At 36.4% G+C, this 22,330-nt stretch overlaps 1 protein-coding gene across 1 annotated transcript in view; it reads right to left on the minus strand.

Moving 5' to 3' along the window:
- The window catches only part of crn (pre-mRNA splicing factor crn), a 300,399-nt gene that overhangs the window by 173,467 nt on the left and 104,602 nt on the right, over positions 1-22,330 (minus strand). Inside the window, exon 6 of the mRNA XM_090398753.1 lies at positions 800-1,041. Within this exon, the coding sequence (XP_090254879.1) occupies positions 800-1,041 (242 nt within the window). The remainder of the gene's footprint in view (positions 1-799; positions 1,042-22,330) is intronic.

A 22,330-nucleotide genomic window follows, 5' to 3' on the forward strand; every position in this document is an offset into this window, starting at 1 on the left:
GGGCAGACTGGGGCCAGTATTGTCCACTACGAGTTTCTTGATGCAGCCCAATCAATTACGGCTAAGATCTACTCAATGCAACTCGAGCATATGCAGGGTGCATCACAGTCCACAAATTGTAGATGCCAGAAAAAATGAAATATGAGTATAAATGTCATAAGATTTATTTTGTTTAAAGAATAAAAACAAGCAAAATGAAAATTCGTCATGAAAACATAAATATATATTATTCAACCATAAAAGAAATTAGGTATATTAAAAGAATCAGAAGTAAAATCATTAAAAGAAAAATAAAAAGAACTGGGCAGAATATGTAAACGGAATGACAAATATTCAACATCCTAAACAAATATTAAATTTTAAACCAAAAATAAAGTGAGAGAGAGAGAGAGAGAGAGAGAGAGAGTGTGTGTGTGTGTGTGTGTGTGTGTGTGTGTGTTATTAAAGAATGAGACCAGAACAGATCCTAGTCTGTGATTATTGTGATGATGAATTATATCATATTCATTCACATTATCAACCTCCCTCTTCCCCAAGGAAATCCTTTCAGAATTCTTAAGTCTCCTTTTCAAAAGGTCTGTCTAAGAAGTCACAACGTAAGTATAACATAGCAGTGACATGATATAACAGTAGTTCTGACATAATATTGTAACCAAATTTAAAATATGAAAAGTAAAAACAGTTAAAGTTAGATCACTAAGGCAGTTATTTTTGAAAAATATACATAGTTAATGTTATAATAACCTATAAAATACTGAGTAAAAATCACTTAAACTACACATATACATTAAAAGGATATAGCATTCATAAATTTGTCGGGCTCTATCTATTTCCTTGTAGCGTAACTCAAATTTGATGTAGGTCAGCCATGCTTGTTCATCTGGTTCCCATTCCATCCATCTTTCAAACACCTGTCGAACTCCAGGAACATTTCCTAACATTTCTTCCATGTATGTATATTTATACCAGAATTGATTTACTCTAGGCAATATTGATACAGCTCGATCCCACAGATTACGTGCATGATTTATCTGGCGATTTCTGAAAGATTCAATTTTTAATACAATACAATCAATATTAATGCAATATTAGACATGAGAAACAGATTAATCTTGAAAAAAAAATATATATATATATAATATGGATATAATGCTTATAATAATGTCAGCTTAAAAATATACAGCAGCTATCATATTAATCCTATAAGATTTTTGAGTGACATTTCCTGATGATGATTATCATCAGGAAATGTCACTCAAAAATCTGAGAGACATTAATTTTTTCATTTGGGAGACAAATCACCTACAAAAGTCCTGGAAAACATACCGAATAATTCAGATTCACTACAAATCTGAATTATTCCAAAATTACTTGATTGTAACATATTTTTTGTGCTGCACGCATGCACACTCACACTGGTTTGATACCCAGCAATTATTATTATTAGGCCTGTGTAGCTCAGTGGAAGTGGCGCTTGCCAGCTTGAAGTTAGACCTAGGTTCTAGTCTAGTCGCTGACTGGAGGAACTTTTTCTAAGCCTATCTTCGACCGGTTCCCGAGTCAGTCGATCTCTGGCACAGGCAAGCTGGTTTTTCGTCCCGTAAACTCAAGAAAATCGACCGTAGTACCCACATTATTTCAGACAGTGACATATCTTGTTAGGGTTAGGTACCAAGAGATGGCAGCACTTGTTTGCCATCCTCTTCATCGGCAGCTGCTATAATTAGTGATAGACATGGGCCAGCTATCTCTGATTGGCTACCGGTGGAGATTGAACTGCCCACTCAGTCTCCAAAAGCTAGATAGGGTATAAAGGCCTCGCCTACTCCCTATTAGGGAATAAAAGGCATTAGTCGATTTTTTTTTTTTTTTTGGGCACTCCATGGAGTCAAAAGACTCACATGAGAGACCCACTCTATCCATTAACACAATACCTTTCATACATCCCCTTAAACTTATTCACTGTTGGGGCACCCACAACCACCTCTAGCAATCCATTCTACTCATTCACCACTCACCAAAAAAAAAACCTAGTTTCCAAGTGTGACCCCTTGCTTTTTCTCTACTCCCCATATATTGAAAAATTTCGTCTGCATCAATCTTATAATGTCCCTTTAGTAACTTATAAGTTTCTATCATATCCCCCCCCCCTCTCCTCTGCCTGTCAGCTTAACTCTGAAACCCACACACCCTCAATCTATCCTCATAGGGAACAATCATAGACTTGTCACTAGCATGGTCATTCATCTCTGAATCTTCTCTACCACCTCTTGATACCCAAAAAATGCCAATGACCAATTCTGCACACAATAGTCAACATGTGGCCAAATCATAGCCTTATAAAGAAGGATAATATCTACAGCTTAATAAATTATCTTATTTATTTTTATTCTAGAGATGTTTTGAGTTCATACCATTAAATAATTAAAATGAACCAGATATGTTATATAAGATTTTTGAACAATTGTGAGATGTTTATTCATTATCCCAATTTCAACAAGAATGATGAATTATCAATTCCAAATGTTTAGAAGACTCATCTGCAACTTGCAGAGCATTCAGATACAGAACATCAGAAAAAAAGATGGCAGAACCCTAACACAAGAAAAACACATTGGTAGACAGAACCTAAAGATAACTGGATTATAGAGCAGCAAATGATGTGATGGTTCAACTTTTAATTATTTTTATCATTATTATTTTATTCTACTTTTTTATAATGTTTTTAATTTTATTTCATTTTTTAATGTACAATGAAACAGTAATGATTTCATCATCATCATCAAATTCCTGCCATGTACACTCAAGGGGTGTACAGGATAGGATAGTACATGAAAAATTTACATCATTACAACCTTCCGATCTACAATTTTCCTACAAATCAGTCAGTTACTTGTCAAGACTCCAACATTATCAGAACTTCATCTAAGGCACTTTTTACTGCATCAATTCACCTATATCTTGTTCGTCCTTTGGGTCAATTTCCTGCCAACTTGGCAGAGAACACTTGTTTTGCTAATCTTTTCTCGCCCATTCTGTTAAAGTGACCATACCACCTCAGATTAGCTCTGCTAACGCATTCCTGAATGCTGACAATGTCAAGTTCTTTCCTGATATCCTCGTTTTTAATATGATATTGCCATTGATGCCATCTGTCACACCTCCAATCTTTCTCAGGACTCTCATATCTGCAGTCTCTAGTCTTTGGTCAAGTGTTTTACTTCTGACCCAGTTCTCAGATCCATAAGTTAAAACTGGTTTAAAAACTTTCTTATATACAGCTAATTTAATGTTCTGACTAATTTCTCTCTTATTCTATATGAATTTATTCAATTGACTTCCTACCATACCAGCTTTGATTATTCCATTGTCTATTTCCATATTAAATTTTCCATATTCACTAAAAATCGTGCCTAAGTAGTTGAAATGTTTTACTTGTTCCACAGGTTCTCCGTTCACAACGCAGTTGACATTTTCAATGATTCTGCCTATTTTCATTGTCTTTTTATTGCTGACCTTCATACCTTCATACCAGTTATTCAATTTAGTCAGAGAATTTTGCACACTTGTAGCAGATTTATTTAAAAGTATAACATAATCTGCATAAAGCAAAGAGCTGACATTAACATCTCCAATTTTAATATCATGTTTAATACCACTTTACTTCATAATGTGATCCATATAGATAATACATCCTTGTCTGACACCAGATTTAACATTAAACATCTTTCTGTATTTCCTTCAATTCTAATTGCTGACTTACAACTCAAATAAAGACTAAGTATTGCTTGATATAATGCCCCATTGACCCCATACAACTGCAGAGTTTTGAATAGCTTCCTTCTTGGCACCTTGTCATATGCTTTTTCCAGATTGATAAAACTTAAATACATTTGTTATATTCCCATGATTTCTCAACTATCTGTCGTAAAGTGAAGATCTCATCCTGACAGCCTCTATTTGGCCTGAATCCAGCTTGTTCTTCACCAAGCTTTTCTTCCACAATTCTTCTCAACCGTTTCTCAAGTATACTTGCATATATCTTACCAGGAACACTCAATAGCGATATACCTCTGTAATTCTCACATTCAGTTTTATTTCCCTTTTTATACATAGGTACTATGAGAGCTCTACTCCAATCATTGGGAATTCGATCCTCTGTCCAGGCATTCTGAACTATGCAGTGCAGCCACTGTAAGACTTTTATACCACCATACTTCAGCATTTCTGGTCGAATACCATTTATTCCTGCTGCCTTTCCACATTTCAAGCCTTTGAAGGCTTTTTCTACTTCAAGTATGGATATGTATTCCTGACTGTATGCCTGTTGAGTGTTTTTTACCACTGTGCTATCACTGCTCATTTCATTTAGCAATTTTTTGAAGTAATTGCTCCATACTTCAAGGATATCTTTTTCTCCCATTTTCATGTCACCTTTATCATCTCTAACTCCTTTTACAGCACTCTTTTCTAATTCATTCCTAAGCTTCTTCAACAACCTCCAGAATATTTTGCCACCTTCTTGATATTTATTTTCTATATTCTTGCCAAAGTCCTCCCATCACTTTTCTTTACCTAGTTTTCTACAGTGTTTAGTTTTTTTTACATTTGTCTCTGTATTCTCTAAGAGCACAAGCTGACTTATCTGCCAGGAACTTTCGATATGCTTTCTTCTTTTCCTTCACTGCCTCTTTTACTTCATGTGTCCACCATGGAGTTCTGATTTTTCTATCCTTGCAGACAACCTCACCACATGCCTCTCTGGCTGAATCAATCAGGGTTTTCTTCAAGGCAAGTCACTGAATCTCCAAGGTTTGATTCCTGTTCTCAAACTCTTTCATTTTTTCTTCAATAATCTTTGTGTATTTTAGTTTACAGTTCACATCTGAGAGCTGTTCAACTTTTATTCTCTTTAAAACTTTCTTACATGTTATTCTTTTCAATATGAAATTCAATTTTATCCTGCTCAAGACTAAATAGTGATCACTTCCAATTTCAAATCCTCTGTACACTCTGTTGTCCTGCACCACGGAGAAAACATCACTATCAACAATGACATAATCAATGACTTTTCTTATTCCTTGCCTCTTCTCCCCATGTGAACTTGTGCACATTTTTATGTTGGAACATGGTGTTAGTAATAACCAGTCCATGTCCTGAGCAGAAATCCAACAGGTATTTGCCATTATTATTAGCTTTGCTCTTTTCTCCAAATTTTCCCAAAATATTATTGTATGTCTGACAATCTTTTCCTACTATGCTATTTAAATCCCCAACAAGGACCAAATTTTCCTTTTTCATTGTGTCAGTTGCTTTCTCAAAAGCCTCAAAAAATTCCTCCACTTCTACGTTAGTAGAACCTTCTGTGGGACCATAGGTACAAATAAGTCTCATTGTCCGCTTCCCTATTCTGATATTTGCCCAAATCACTCTACTTGAGACTGCCTGCCATTCAAGAAGATTAGCCTCGTATTTAGTGTTGAATACCATGGCTACTCCTTTTGTCTCCATAATCTATACATCGGAAGATTGCCATGAAATTCACTGTGGTAGATCCTCTCCTGATATTAACTACAGCTATATCCTCAAATATATTTTTTTCAGAGAGATTCTATTATTATACCCTCAACTAATATGGCTGCATTAATTTGGCAATAATGTGGGAGATTGTCATTGTAAAACCACTTTCAGCACAACCCAATAGTTGAAAACTAAATCCATCCATCTCTGTGACAAGTGTCCCCTCTCCTCATACACAAAGATGATAGCAGGTGCCTAAGAAGTAAGATCATCAACTGTTGGGTTGTAGTTGTCTTTCAATGATCCTCAACAACTACACCCTCTGTTCAAAAAGGAAACTAAACTTTTCGAAAGTTTATTTTTCACTTGGTTAGAATATAATAAATTATAAGAATATAATAAACTTGGGCCTAGCTCCCACTGAAGAGACCTCAATAAAGTTCGAAACTAGTCTGGGTAATGGCCCTTCCTTAATGCATAACATTAGACATATCCGCAAAGAGATGTGTTTTGCATTATGGGAGATACTGAGATAGGAGTGTTAGTAGCTTGCTCCACCTTTGCAAGGAGTCGTCCTGGTGTTGCACCACCTTACACCAGTCCTGAAGATACTTTCAGGTGCAAACTTTGTTTGCTCACATTTGGATAAAGGATTAAACCAAATTTTTTGAAAATAGAAAAAACTAGTGGCGCCACCTGTTGTATCTTTTTTGTTGTCGAAAGCAACCTTCATTAGTATTGTGTCAACCGTTAATGACATTTGTTTTATTAGAAGCCAAGTTATAGTGCCAAGAGTGACAGTGTGTTTTGACGAACAGTCAGTCGTCACGATATTCATGTCATATGCGATGAATTCTCACTATCAATCGCTTCAAAACTTAGAGATAAAACTCACCATTGACCGTTTGGCCAGATGGAACATATTCTTTGTGGATAATACCCTTGGAATCATAGAAACAATTCAGCATTGTCTTTACTTTTGACTTCTCCAAGCGACTTTTTTTCGGGTGCCCCTCTTCTGGTGGTCTCCACTCAGCACTCTGTTTCGGGCACATACTAAAAACACAACGTTTCGTCACCAGTAACGACGATCGTTTCAAGGAAGTCTGAGTCCTTACTAGCAGTTTTAATGAGTTCCTTGCAGTATTCAATTCAATACATTTTTTGGTCGTTGGTCAACTTGTGGGGAACAAATCGCAAATTCAATTTACGAAGGCCCAAACTCTCAGTCAAAATGTTGTGCACAGTTGGTTTTGGAATCCCCAATTCATCTTCAATCAATCTCATTGACGATTTCAGGTTTTCTTTGATGAAATCACACACTTTTGGGATGTTAACTTCGCTCAGTCCAATTTTTGGACAGCCTGGCTTTTCGTTGTCCTCAAGCATCTCACGACCACTTTGAAATTGCTTAAACCACTTGTAAACTTGAGTATGGGGTAAGCATTCATCACATATGCTTTTTGAAGCATTTGATGCGTTTCGGTAAAACTTTTACCAAGTTTAACACAAAAATCAATCACAGCTCTCTGTTTGAAACTTATTTTCCGACCGTTTGTCAAAACACACTGTCACTCTTGGCACTATAACTTGGCTTCTAATGAAACAAATGTCATAAACAGTTGACACAACACTAAGGAAGGTTGCCACTTTCGACAACAAAAAGATACAACAGGTCACACCACTAGTTTCTTCTATTTTCAAAAAGTTCGGTTTCTTTTTGGACAGAGGGTGTATATGGTGGTTAATAGTTGGTGGCAGTCGTTCTGCTACAGAGTTAACTTTAGTTAGCGAAATAACATTACACATAAGGCAGATCCTTGGGGAATACCCTCTGTTTGGTAGCAAGGCTGAGAAAGTGTGGTACTCATTTGGGTTTACCTCAGTAGAAAAATTTTAATAGAGAGAAGTGCAATGTCTTTTTTTTTTTTTTTTTAAATAAATCAAACACACAGATGCAAATGGGTGCAAAACCTATAGCATATTAGTGCCATCTGTGGGCAAGGTGTTTAAATTTCAGGAATACATATCCCAAATGGTTGTGTCTAGATAAACCAAGTGGTCTAAAATCAGTCAGTTTCCATGGGCACATTGGAGTGTTGGGGGGGGGGGGGGTCACTGCTCTCTACATGCCACAACTAGTCAGTGCTGAAATTTGTAACTCATAATGATTTATGAGTTACAAATCCTTTCCTAACTCCTGGGAAGACAATGAAAATTGTCTTTGGCAACGATTTCAGAAACTGTTCCTTTGTAAGTATTCCCATACAGTAATAGTAGAAAATCTATGAAACATATCATTTATTTCATAATGAATATCTTCAGCATTTTCACAGGAGGGTAAGCAGATTGTTTTCAATTCCTCAGTTGTTGTTTTTTCTTAATAAATGGCTGATTATATGATTCTAGGCTATTCAAAGATAAATAAAATTACTATTTCTCTTAATATTTCTTTGATCAGAAATTCAGGAGAACATTACGCTGTTGAAAATGTTCTAATAAAGATCTCACCCAGACTGCTTGCAAGTGCCTTGGAACCAGCAAGCTCACAATCCATGTTTCAGGATCAATAAAGAAATGCATTATATCTACCATTCATTTTCTAGATTTTATCCCATACCACTTTTACACTAGTTGTATGATGAGTGCTAGATGGGGTAAACTGGATTCATAATTCCTTTTGGCTCCAACATCTAACATAGCTCAAGAATACTTAAATATTATGAAATTTAACATGATAGTGTGATAGCTACTAAAGTTACCCCCCCCCCCCAAGCTCTTAGTCTCCCCTCCCCTGCTTTGCAGTCAAATTTCTGCTGCCATGGATATTGAAGAATGGAAATCAGTTCGGATTGCAGATGCACAATGATGCCCGAACAACACTGTTAATGCTAATGTCAATGCTTCATTAAGAGGTGTTTGGTTAACCAGTGAGAGATTAAATCTGCAAGAAGTGAAATCAGTGAATTTTCCACTTGGGTATCCATGTAGTATCAATTTCTCACATAAAAAGGGGAAGGATGATAGCAGATTGTGAAATCCATTACCAAATACAAACAGAATTGATATATGAAAGAAAGCAAGCAATTTTCATTATTTAGAAAGAAGAGAAGGAGGGCATTATCCTCAAGCATGTGTTCAACAGTCTGATCTTATCAAACTGGGTTCACACTACTCCAAAGAATATTATGTCCGTTAGAGTTGTCCATAAGAAGCATGTCTGAAAGGCAGTGCAAACAAATTATCAAGATTTGTTGGAATTAACATTTGTTTTGTTTTGGAGAACATTACACTGACTAAAATAACTAAGGCTTATGAGGTCAGTGTTTGATGTCTGTAAACTGCATGTGTTCTGGCTGGTTTACATATTTGTGAGGGAAAGAAAAACTTGTTTCCTGGAAGAAAATCCCTGTCCCCAATACAAGACCAGCTAACTCACCTTCAAATGAAAAACCCTATCCAATACAGGACTTGGGTTTGACTTCCATTGTTGATGAGAGTCAAACCCAGGTCTTTCAAACCAAAGAGCATTGTTGATACCAACTGAGCTACAGAATCTCCATAAAGTGGTGGACTTAGTAGTAAGCACATAGAACATACTTTAAAAATTGAACATGTTGGAAATAGGATTTGGTTATCAACAAGAACAGAATGTCAACTCATTCATATGCAAGTCTATTCTCTACTCTGTCCATATGAAAAGCAGTAAAATGCTATAAGATAGAATCCTCACTGGGATTCTAGTGATCTTAATCACTGGGATTAAGATATGCCTCCTCAAAAAAGAAACATGTTTGTGTTTTTCTGCAGCTGATTTCCAAGATTTTGAGGGATTACCTGTCTCCCTATCTGGTGTTAATCACTATATCTGAAGAAGTATGACTGGCTAGTATTCATCTCCTCCTTAGGAAAAATTTTAACAGTCTTTTGATGTAGTATTTGTTATATTCGCTTTCACTTCTGTACATTACAAAGGTATCCATATTTCTCTACTGTCTGGAAACTTTTCCTTATGATTGTGACACTGTTTCACAGCTATACCTGAGTGCCTTAATCTCACCTTCTTCTCAAAAGAGTGCAATCTGTGCTTTTGCTATTATTATTTTTGATAAGAGGGTTCTCATTTAAATGAATCATTTCAAGAGCTGTTTCTGGAGATATGACAAAACCAAAACAGTTAATAATACCAAGTGATTTATTTCCATACTGGAATACCATCAACTATAAAATCTGAGGATAGCTCAAGTTAAAACTTATTTATTGAAGAATTTTTGCATTAGTATCATAGGCATCCTCAGTACAGGATGATACACAGTCCAGCCATTAATACTGTTACACCTTCCACATTTATTTATTTATTTATTCTTATGGCAAAAGGAATACAGAACAGCTACAGGTCAATGTCCAGTCTGGTAAGCCAATCCAAGGCCTCACCTGTCACCTTGTGGATGTCCTGTAGACCACCACCGTGAAATTGGCACCTTAAGCAGTCGTTCACAATACGAATAATCGTCCGAGCCATGGGAGAACAATCACAATAAGGGTGGTCTAACAGTCCCCATTTATGTAGTAGGTAGCCACATCTGCCCTGGTTAGTTCTGATCCTGTTGATTGATGACCAAATCGTCCTAGGAAGAGCAAAACACTAGGCTGCAGAGCACATAGATCTTCTACCAGGAAGCCGTTTGTTGGGAGATTGTTGATCGGATTAGAGTTTTCCATATATCTGGTAGGATTAGGCCTTGATTCTTATTTAAGTTACCTGTTGAACGGGCGACTGTAGCAGCTTCTTTGAATGTTCTGGAATGGTAGTTCTCTTCTATGTAGGGCATATGACTCATATGCCCTACATAGGGCATATGAGGCATATGACTCATATGACTCAAAGTTGCAGATGAAGTCAATTTTTGGAATAGTAGTTGGTTTTAAGGCAAAACTGAATCCTTTTGTGAGAATAGAAATCTCTGGTTTTGTTAAGATGTGATTAGATGGTTCACAATGACTTGGTTGTCTGGTAAGGAAGGTTTGGAGTTGATGTGATTAATTTGATGTAATATCCAGAGATCTATCCCTAAATGGCTACCCTACAAGAATCATCAACAAGATTCTCTTTAATGACATACTGCAAAGACAACGAGATGAAACCCAATACATCAGCTCTATAACAATTTCATTTGTTAGTACCATATCCAAATATAGCTCTTCTTCTAAAACCATATAATATCAGAGTAACCTTCAAACCTATTGAGACCATTCAAAAGTTTATAAGATCACTGAAAGATAGCTATCCTTTCTACAAATACTCTGGAGTTTATAGCATACCCTGTTCATGCGGTATCAATTACATCGGACAGACATCTAGAAGTTTTGAAACAAGAAAGAAAGAACACATAGGCTATGTAAGGAATAACAGATAAGATATATCAGGTCTTTCTTCCCACTTTGCCTCTACCGACCATAATATTGAATGGGATATGAGTCATATGCCCTACACAAAAAAGAACTACCATTCCAGAATATTCAAAGAAGCTGCTACAGTCGCCCGTTCAACAGGTAACTTAAATAAGAATCAAGGCCTAATTCTACCAGATATATGGAAAACTCTAATCAGATCATTTAACCAAAAAGAAATGAACTTTCATGAAAATTACATAGGCTAACACATAGGCTATGTAAGGAATAACAGATAAGATATATCAGGTCTTTCTTCCCACTTTGCCTCTACCAACCATAATATTGAATGGGATATGAGTCATATGCCCTACACAAAAAAGAACTACCATTCCAGAATAATCAAAGAAGCTGCTACAGTCGCCCGTTCAACAGGTAACTTAAATAAGAATCAAGGCCTAATTCTACCAGATATATGGAAAACTCTAATCAGATCATTTAACCAAAAAGAAATGAACTTTCATGAAAATTACAATAAATATCTCAACAAATAAAACGTTGTACTTGCGACATGCGTATTGTATCACGTGTCATATTGTTATCACGCACAGTGATAACTTTATATAATTCTTAGAATTGTTGGTTAGTTTCCTAGTTTTTGTTACTTTCTATTGCATACCAGTGTATTTTTTGAAAATGCTGACAGATATTAGTCAGTGAAACGTCAGATATTAAACTATTAATTACTTGACTAACATACAGAATTAAGTCTTTAATTTATTAATAGTTTATGATCATTTTTCATTAAATTATGAATTTTCATTAGCTAATGCTACTATTTAGAATTTATGATCAGACATGTTGAAGCCTAGCTTAACATCATGGCTTTTTAAGACGTCATTAAAAGAGTTTTTTTTAGGGGAAAGGGGTGGAAAAATATGCTATTGCACAGGGCGACAAAATTTCTAGGGTTGTCCCTGTTCCTTATACGAATGTCAACTAAATCATGATCACGATGACATTAATAAGGAGGTTTCCTTGTTGAGAGAAAAAGGCTTCAGAGTTTTATTTCTGTTTGCTGCTACGCAAGACGAAACAGAGACGTGGAAGGATGGTCCCCTTGAACTTTTGCAGTTTATTCTAAAATATAGTCTCAAGAACTCAGTTCCAAATATTGTAATACTATTGAGAATTTTCCTCACAATTGTTGTAAGTGTTGCTAGTGAGAGGAGTTTTTCTAAATTAAAATTGATCAAGAATTACCTAAGATCTACAATGAGTACCTTGTGTTTAAGAAATCTTGCCATACTGTCTATAGAACAGCAACTGAGTGAGGAAATAGACTTCGACAATGTCATCGACGATTTTGCTAACAGAAAATCAAGAAAAATAACATTTTAGAATGTTGGAATTAAAGTTTTACTTCAAAAATCAACAGTGTTTTAATTTATTTCCCTATACGTCATTTTGACAGTTTTATAGTATTTTTGGTGTGTTGTACTGAGAGGGGCAGCAAAAGCTCTAGCTACGCCACTGGGAAGAGGAAAACCCAAGTAGTAATGGAGAAGGTCTGCACATGTGTGATCAGTCTGCAATATTTTATGGATTTTAGAAGCTGTATTGCTTAGATAGCAGAATTTTAAGACTGGAAGTCCAAATCCTCCATGCTTCTTTGATAGTTGAAGAAATTCTTTTTTAACTTCTTGGTATCAGCTGGACCAAAAAATTGCAGAGGCTTACTATAATAATTGCTTTTCTTCAGCTTCTGTGATGTCTGAAATAGGCTCCTTTGATAACAGATAACAGCTTTTTACCTACACCAATTTGCTGGAGGATGTGGAATTGAAAGGGATGCCAGACATTATCAAATGCTTGAGTAAGGTCTACTGATAGCATTGCCATCGACTGCTTTTTCATGTTAACTAAGCAGATTAGATCACGTAGCACAAATAGATTAAATTCTACTGCTCAACCTGGTACTCCATTCAGTAACAGGCTTAAAGTGGGAATGAGATACATAATTAATCTTTCTGCCCTAGTGATTCCAATTGGAATCACTAACTGTCTTGGCTTTCGTAGCCCATATTACGTGGCAAATGATTCCAATTGTATCGTACGCCGTAATTCCATTTCTTTAATATAATAACAGGTATGTATTATATGTATAAATCTTACCAATATCGATTTTTATGACTTAGTAGAATAATATGCATATATTGGATTATAGAGTATAAGTTCAGAAGTTGAATATTTGCTACCAGAATATGATTCCATATGGAATCAGTCAGTCAGAATTCCTATCCTGAAATGTATTTTTCATCAAAATACTTTATACACTTGCTTTTTTAGACATAAAGACAAAATAAATAGAAAGAAAAATTTTTTTCACTTGGAAAAAAAAATTCAGGTCAGAAATAGTTAAACGCATGCAGGTGTATTAGTCAGTATTAGATAGAGAAATAGGTCTCCAGCTGCTGATTAAGGTGTGATCTCTATTAGGTTTAGGAATGAGGACAGCATGGCTTGCTGCAAATTCACTTTGTATATGTCCTGATGAGAGAAAGGAATTAAATAGTGTAACTAGAATGGGAAGAATAAAATCCCGGGCCTCAAGATAAAGTTCTATTCCTAGACCGTCCGGTCCTGGCGATTTTCTTGTTTGGCATTCTTTATAAGCTGTGGTAACTTCAGACACTGTAATGGGTCTGTCAAGCCCATCTTGGATATGAACAGAAAAGCCATTAACGTTATAATTTAAAACAGCAGTACTATTCAAACAGATTTTTGTAGTGTTTTTGAAAGTAGTCAAGGATGTCTTGAGTAATGGATATGTCTTCTCCATCAATGCAGATTTGAGTGATGGTCCTTTGCGAAATTTTGTGAACTGTCTATTGAATAATGCAGCTGAAGGGCAATCTGCTTAAAAAATTATCTTAAAATAAATTTCTTTCTTCTAATTGTTTCTACCTTTCCAGTTCTATCTCTATGTCAATGTTTCTAATGATGTTGCTACATTCTATACCATTACACTGGTTTGTTACGAACTAGCTTCGCTCTCCTTTCTACATGTCTTTCAACTTTTTCCTTTTGAGGAAAGGCTGTTCCTTTCCCCATTCCATCATATTCTGCTTTACTGCTTCTTTGAATTTTAACCATATCCCACATAACATTATTCCAATTTGAACAGAGGGTTTGGAATTTAGTTGTAAAGATTAATGGAAAATTTGGTGGAAGTCTCCATGGTCCAGAAGAGATCTCTACTTTTTCCATGCAGTTGAACTTAAGTAGAACTGAATTATGATCTGACATGTTGATGTCAAGATGTTTAATCTGAATTATTCTATTTATAAGGGAAGAAGAGATATAAATTCGACCAATACGAGTGCCAATATCTTGATTCATGTACTGGAGATTAGGATTGCGAATCCTCCATACGCCTACTAGCTGAGCATTGTTGAGTCATGTTTTTAACTGTGCGCATATCCCACTTTTCTCCTCCTGGGGTGTCCTCCTATTTTGTTTAATGTGGGGTTTTCGATACAATTCCAGTCTTTAGCTGCTATGATGTAGTGGGCACCATATAAATATGGCTCCAAACATGGAGCATAAACATTTATAAACCTTATTACACATCCACGGTATTTCCAATCTATTGTCAAGATTCTCCCTTCTGCATCCCTTTCAATATTACAAAATGACCCAAGGAGGGGGACAAGAATAAGAACTCCTACTCCAGCTCTGTTAAATCTTCCAAAGCTCCAATAAGAAAGAAGTGGAGATCTATCTGTTACACTTTTTATATTTTTATATCTGCAGAAGTATGTTTTTCTTGGAGAAACAGAAATCTGATATTATGCCATAGCATAAGTTTCCATATAGTTTCTTGTTTAATTTGCCTGTGAAATCCTTATACATTTAATGAGGCAATGCAGAAAGGAGATGCTATGATTATTGAAGTGTCACTGATAAGTCTTTAACTTCTAAATTTTGGATGAACCTGATAAGGTCTTCAATCTGTGAAGGAGCAATTGTATAACCTGCTTCTTGTAAACTTTCCATTTACAGTTGCTTTCCATTATTTCAATTTCATGCCTATTGTTCTTGATTTGAAAGCCGGTTATTTTCTTTTCATGTAAGTGATAACTGTACTGAGAAAACTCTGAATCAGTAAACTTTATTATATTTTCTTTAATTGTATCTCTTGCTTTCTCTTTATTAGCATGAGTTAGTTCTTCATAATCGATAAACTCTTCTGAGCCTGAAGAGTTTTCATTTGATGACCTACAGCCTTCTCTATCTTTACATTTTTTTATTACTTCTTTTTCTTTTAAATGTAGTTCCTTTTTAATTTTTTTTTGTTTATCTTCATTTTTTTTTAATAATTCATATTTTCTTTTTGATGTTCTTGTCTGCATATTTTTCTGTTTCTTTCCCAGTTTCTCCTTGTAGAACAGTTGCATATTTTTGCATTTCATTTTGTACCTGTTCAGTTATTACATTAAGTTCATTATTGGTAATTTCAACCGATGTTCCATCAGTATTTGACTGGGAAAGTTGCTCCTGCATATCTTGAATTTTGGGGCTAATTTCTAGCTGATTTGGTCATGCACTTTTTGTGATTTTGCCAAGTGTAGTTTCTCTTCATTACGCCTCTCTGATATATATATATATATATATATATATGATGTTCTAATTGGCTCTACCAGTGCTCCCACTCTTTCCATGAAAGTTCTAAAAGAACAGGTGTTAATGCAGTGTTCAGAACTTTTGCATTTCTGACAAGGTTTAAGGCACAGATTAGCGATATGTCCGATCTCCATGCAGTTGAAACATTTAGATTTGAAGCAGGTATTACCCAAGTGATCGTATGAACCATAATGCAGGCATTGCTGTTGTACTCCGGGATAGTTTACTATAACTTGGGTTGTACCAATGTTGACAAAATTTGATACGGGAGTCTTCATTATCCATTGTGAAAGTAACATCAACAGAAAACCAATTTGGATCCTCACTTGATAAACCCTTTCGTATATTACTAGTCTTACCCCAATTTCAAAAATATCTGTATAAGAATTTCATTACTGTTCTCTATATATTCCACAGGAAATCTTTCGATTTTTACTGTTTTTACATTGCTCTCGACCATTACAGGAATAACTGTGCTGCCCTCGAAAGTAAAACCCTGTAATAGTTTGTCCCTCATTTCCACATCTTTAACTACAATTAAATATTTCCCTCCACCATGAGGAATAAAAGAATAAATCTTGTTTGCACCGACTATCTCTTTAAAAACCTTTGTTATCCCTCTCGCTTCTTCACATCTAGGAATTTCAGTTCCGAGAGTTTGCACCCTTGGAGAAATTGGTACCATTATCTCAAGTGGGAAAAAGACTCTGCGTTTGATTATAAGAATAAACAACCATTCAGTCCCAAGACTGAGAATAAATAATCCCTTGATACAGAAATAATTCTACACCACCACCAGCAAATGCTTTATTTTGCAGAAAAAGTACTTATCTTGCAGAAAGCCAAGATCTCTTCAGTGGGAGCCAGACCCAGAGGTGATACCAAGGTTGAAGTAACGCAGAAGTCATATTTTCATATTTTCAATAAACAACCATTCAGTCCCAAGACTGAGAATAAAATAATCCCTTGATACAGAAATAATTCTAAACCACCACCAGCAAATGCTTTATTTCAGCTAATATAAAATGGCGGCTGTGATACCACTAAAAGTAATTCTGTAATGCAAATATTAACTGAACTACCAGCAATGTAAATATTCATTTTAATAAAGACCAGTGCTAATGGGGGTGAAACCACCACTAGCACCAGTAAAATAAAATCAAAGTGAAAAATGAACTAAAGAAAGCCAAGATCTCTTCAGTGGGAGCCAGACCCAGAAGTGATACCAAGGTTGAAGTAATGCAGAAGTCATATTTTCATATACAAGTTGCCAAAAGGTATCGCACCTTTTGGCAACTCGGAAAATTAAGTTACAACCAACTTTTTATGACGATGTTATTGACCAGTTCATAAAGAAGAACCGCATGCAATGTTCCCTCTAAGCTATGCGCATGTGCGTGCGCACACGTTTTGCAACTAGCGCACAAAGCAAAAAATATGCACACACTAGATTTTCAAGGTGAAATTAAAATTTATTAATTAAAGAAGTTCCACCTAAACATTAACCTATAAATTCTTTAAAAAATATACATACCCGTAACTCGGCAACGCTCAAGCCTATAACCTCACATTTTTTATTACATTCTCGAAGTTGCACAAAACTTATAAATTATTAACAGTAACCCTATTTGAGGCTAGCGATTTGATGCCAAAGTGAAAGAGCTTAATGAAACAAAGAACAAAGTGAAAGAGGGTATCCTCTAAACTTCAACTCCTTGACCACAATCCTCCCCCCCCACACACATTTCTCACGTTGTCAACTTCGTTCAGTTCATGTTCATCAATATAGTACACAGCATGTGATCTCATCCTTCCAAAGTGCATCACCTTACACTTGGCTGCATTAAACTGACAACCGTTTACTTTTTCCCATACTGCCAGCTTATCTAAGTCATCCTGCAATATCTCTACATCACCTTCATTGAATATGGCTCGTCTCAGTTTTGCATCATCGGAAAACAACTGGATATTTCCCATCAAATTATTTCCTATTATCATTAATGTACAAATTAAACAACAGAGGACCAAAGTACAGGTACCCTGAGCTACTCCATCCTCATAAGGAGCAAATAAGCTAATTCAAATCACCAGCTTCATATACATACACATTTGCTCCAATTTATGCAACAGAGTTCCAACAGATTTTCCATTTTATATTGCAAAGGTGGCCATGATAGCACACAAATTACAGGGATGTTGAAGAACACACCGACAACCAGAAATAGAGAAGCTATTATTCTCCTTTATAAGGCATTAAAAAGGCCACATCTAGTTGCCTGGATTCCTTGTGATGAAGAAGTGGTGGAGAGGATTCAGAGGTGACTGAAAGATAGTGGCAGGTATGTTGAATGCTCCTTATGAGAACAGACTGAAAGTCTGTGGGCTCAAAAAACTAGCTAATAGACGTAAGAAAGGAGATATGATATTTATAGGATTGATACTGATGACTTTTTTCAGTACAGTACAGTGCAGGAGGGGGAGAGAACAAGGGATCACACCTAGAAACCATGTAAGAGTGTAGTTAACAAGGGTGTTAGAACTAGATTTTTTTTTGCTTGGAGGATGATGAATGGATAGAATGCATTGCCAGAAGAAGTTGTTGTGAGTGCATCCAAGTATAAGGGGAGGTATGATAGTTTGCCTGTTGAAATAATCAGAGCTTTTGAAAGTTCAGCAGTGAAATGGTTGTGTGACATCTTTAGACTAATCTGGAGAAAGAAGATGATACCTGATGATGTGACCGAGAGGATTATTGTTCCAATATAAAAAGGAGTGTCAAGAAGAGATTGCAGAAGAATAACATTAGTGTATGAATAGTCCGTGCGGTTAGCCTAGTGGCTTTGCGCTTCGCAACCATATGCCTAGGGAAGGAGTGTACTGGGTTCGATTTCCATTGCCGACGTGAGGAACTTAAGGATCTTCCTCAGCCATAGCCAAATTAGCCGGTCTTGGGTGTGGACAGCAGGGTTCCCCCCACCCCAGTTTATCTGGGGTTTTTCATCCTGCAAGCAGGCAAACCGGCTCCATGAACACACGGATCTACAGCCATAAATACTTAACCCCCCCATGAGGAGGCTCAACTCGCTCCAATAGGGACAGGGGAGAAAAGGGAGGAAATTCCATATGAATAAATAAATAAGTGCACGAACAAAGGTTTATGAAAGAATAATGGCAACAAGAATAAACCAGAGAAAGGTCTAAGTGAAGAGTAGTTTGGCTTTAGAAAAGGGAGATCAAATGATTATTTGATTTTTACTGTAAGGGAAATGACAGACTGTGGAAATTTGAAAAAGCGTTCAGGTGGGTTTAACAGGAAGATGTCCAAGAAAATTTGGAAAGAGAGACATAGAAAAAGAAGAAATAATTACAAGAGATTTGGTAATTCATAGTTTTTTTATGTTTAATAATGGATCATGACAAGGAAGTGTCATATCTCCAATGCAATGTTCACTGTAGTGATGAATAGTGTCCTAGATATGATTACAACTAAGAAGGAGAAACAGCTGTGTATGCAGATGATATGGTATTTGGGCACATCTAGAATAAGAGCTGTATAAGAAATTGGACAATGGAACAGTGTAACATCTATGAGTTACATATTAATAACAAAAATAGTAAAGGCATGGTTTTAAATCATGACTTGTCCATTAGACTCAATGGACAAGTCTTGAAAAGTAGTGAAAACCTCAAACATTTGGGAAGTGTACTTTCTAGTGAGAGAAAGTTTAGATCAGGAGTTACTGAGAAGGATTTCACTGGGTCAGAGCCTATTAATGGAGACTGAGATCTCACTGAATAAGCTTTTGATTAACAAAAGTTATTTTTTGTCCACTTTGTATTCAAGAGCAGAGATATGAAGAATAACAAAGACAGACATAAGTAGAATACAAGTAATGGAAATGAAAGTTTTAAGGTCAATGTTGGAAAACAAGGAAAGATAGAATAAGAAATATTGACATTAGGAATATTTTGGGCTAGAAAATGTAGAAGAAATGCTTGTGAATTTCAGCTCGAAGTAGTTTGAGCACAAAAGGGTAAAGGCCAAGAGGACCACACATGAGGTGGGGAGACCAGATAAGAGAAGATAAAAAAAAAGGGGGGGGGGAACTCAAGCAGAAAAAGTGTTCACAAAGAATGTTCCTGTATTTATTATATTTATCCCATATATAAAAGGTCACAAGACCTATAGCATATCAGTGTCATGGGTAGGAAAGAAGATAAGAAGAAAGAAGGAATTTGTTTACATTTTTTTCATCAACTGAAAGTTTTATTCTTTGGGAAAGGTAGAGTGGTAGAGGTTGTTCCAAGGAACAGAAGTAGATGGAATTAAAAAGGAGACAGAGAAAATGGTTTGATGAGTTTCAAGATGGACTGTAAAAGGGTGACAAGTTTTTTTTTTATTTATGGAGAACCCATCCACAAGCAGTTGGTCAACCTGTAGTATGCTAATACTGTGGATGAGTATAAAAATACGCCTGGTGTGATTGAATCCGCAATCCTCAGTTTAGGAGACTGATGTCTTATCCATTATGCCACATGGACTGCTGCTTCTGGATAGAATCGAGCAACCTTAGAGAGGATTTTGAAGCACAACACCAAAAATGCGAGCAATATTCCATGGTTGGGAAGATTTGGGATTTGTATAGAGCTAGCAGCTGTAAAGGTGTGAAGTAGTATCTTGTACACTGTGATTTTTGATGGGTGCAGAAGTTATGATCAAAATGTGTTTGTGCTAGGAAAACAGGTGGTTTAAGTCAGTCCAAGAAAAGAAATCTGATTGTGTTTGGATATTTGAGTATTACTGAAATTGGGGGGGGGGGGGGGGAGAGAAGAGAGGAAGCGCTTTCTTGCAAGAGATTAGACAGGATTGAGTTCTAGTGGCATTGAAGTCTACAAGGTTGTCCTGATGAAATACAGCGAGTAGATTGGAGTTCAAGATATTGGTCATGTTGTATCTTGAGGATTCTAGCAATTGAACAAAAGGTTCATCAAATGAAAAAGAATAGAGCATACTGTCATCGGCACAGTTACGGATAGGATTTGAATTTTGTGAGAGCAAGTCATTCATGCAAAAGAGGAAGAGAGTGGGTGAAAGTACAGAACCCTGGGGATACTCCTGCATTGGTGGGGAAATCTGAGGAGAGGAGACTATTTACCATGGCATGTAGTGTCATGGTGAACAAAATGTTTTTGAAATGTCAAGAGCAACTACATCAGTCTATCTGAATTTTTCCCTAGCTTGAGTTCATAGGTAGACAGTGAAATCTAGATTAGCTATGGATCAGAAATGGTGGAATCCACATTCCTTGTCACTTATTAGTCGATAGGTCTGCAAGTGATGCAGTAGTTGGTTGTTGATGACCTTCTCCATAGTTTAGAGAGAACGGAAATGATAGCAATGGATTAATTAGATGACTTTTATCATACTTCTTTGGGACCAGCTGGATTTGGGCCTGTTTCCAAGCTGTAAGGTAGATGACAGTTGCATAGGACAGATTAAAGAGGCAATGCAGGATGGGAGTTAGTTCTGGGGCACAAGTTTTTAGCAAAATATGTGGAATATCATCAGGACCAGATGCCTCTTGTTTGCCTTCAGGTTATTAAGTAAGGATTCTTTGGATGTCGTTCTGGAAGAAGAACTGTGGATGACATGGAGTGAGCAGTTCTTCATAGAGTGGGGGGGGGCATATTCCTTGTTTCATATTGGTGACTTAGGCATATTCTATAGCCCAAGTCATCAATGCAGAAGATGGAAGAGACAAGTAATGCCAGTAAGTTGGCCTTGTCGTTAGGTAAGGTGACTGCCATCCAAAGGTGAGAGAGGAGTGGAAACATGGATGGACAAAAATTGTGTCCAATGGCCCAAAACCTCAACTGCCATTAGGATAGGAGACAAGTTTGCAGGATTTGGCCCATTTGAAATCTGATTTGGATTTGTTGATTCTTTTATAGCTGTTCTGAGTTGCAGTATAAGCAAAGTCGACATTCAAAGTTTTGGTCTTGAGCCTTTTTTTTTTTTTTTAACTGTGTTGGCACAATTTTTTGAGAACCAAAGCTTGGATGGTGGCTGTGGACTGAGAGATAAAAGTCTTCATTTTTGTGAGAATGATTTCTGTTATTTAGTCTGAGCAGGTGTTTCAATTAGAACTGAAGAAGCAGTTGTACTAAGGGAAGGAGGTCATCCCATTTGGCACCCCTTACAGTACCACAGGACACAACTGAGAACTGGTAGGTGAAGAGTGTTCCATGGCAAAGGAAACTTGTATGAGGTTACCAAGAGAACTGACATCCACAGTATATTTGGAAGGACAGTTTGTTAGGAAGCAATCAAGTATGTTGCAGATTAGAGGGGATTATTTGGTATTCTGCTAGGGTGATTGACAATCTGTGTTAACTCAATACTAATGGCAAACACCTCAGCATCCCTGCATGCTTGACCAGTGAAATTAGAGAAGGGAAGCCAATTTGAGTTGTGCATGTTGAACTACCCCCCCCTCCCCACTCCAAGAAGGATTACCCTCAATATTAGAGTATTTCGACTATAGAAAACTAAACTTTAGACAGAAAGCAGCCAGAATGGTTAACAGAGTTTGGAGAGTAATAGAGAAAACAAATGAAAACAGTAGGTTACTTTGGCAAAGAAATTTTGAGCCAAAGCAGATCAAATCGGGGAGGGGATTCAAAGTCTTACAATCTCTAACATGGGATATCATTTCTGTGGAAGGAACTGTGT

This window comes from Typopeltis vanoorti, chromosome 10 (assembly GCF_054136105.1).
Source record: "Typopeltis vanoorti isolate ZY-2024b chromosome 10, IOZ_Tvanoo_1.0, whole genome shotgun sequence".
Classification (NCBI taxonomy): domain Eukaryota; kingdom Metazoa; phylum Arthropoda; class Arachnida; order Uropygi; family Thelyphonidae; genus Typopeltis; species Typopeltis vanoorti.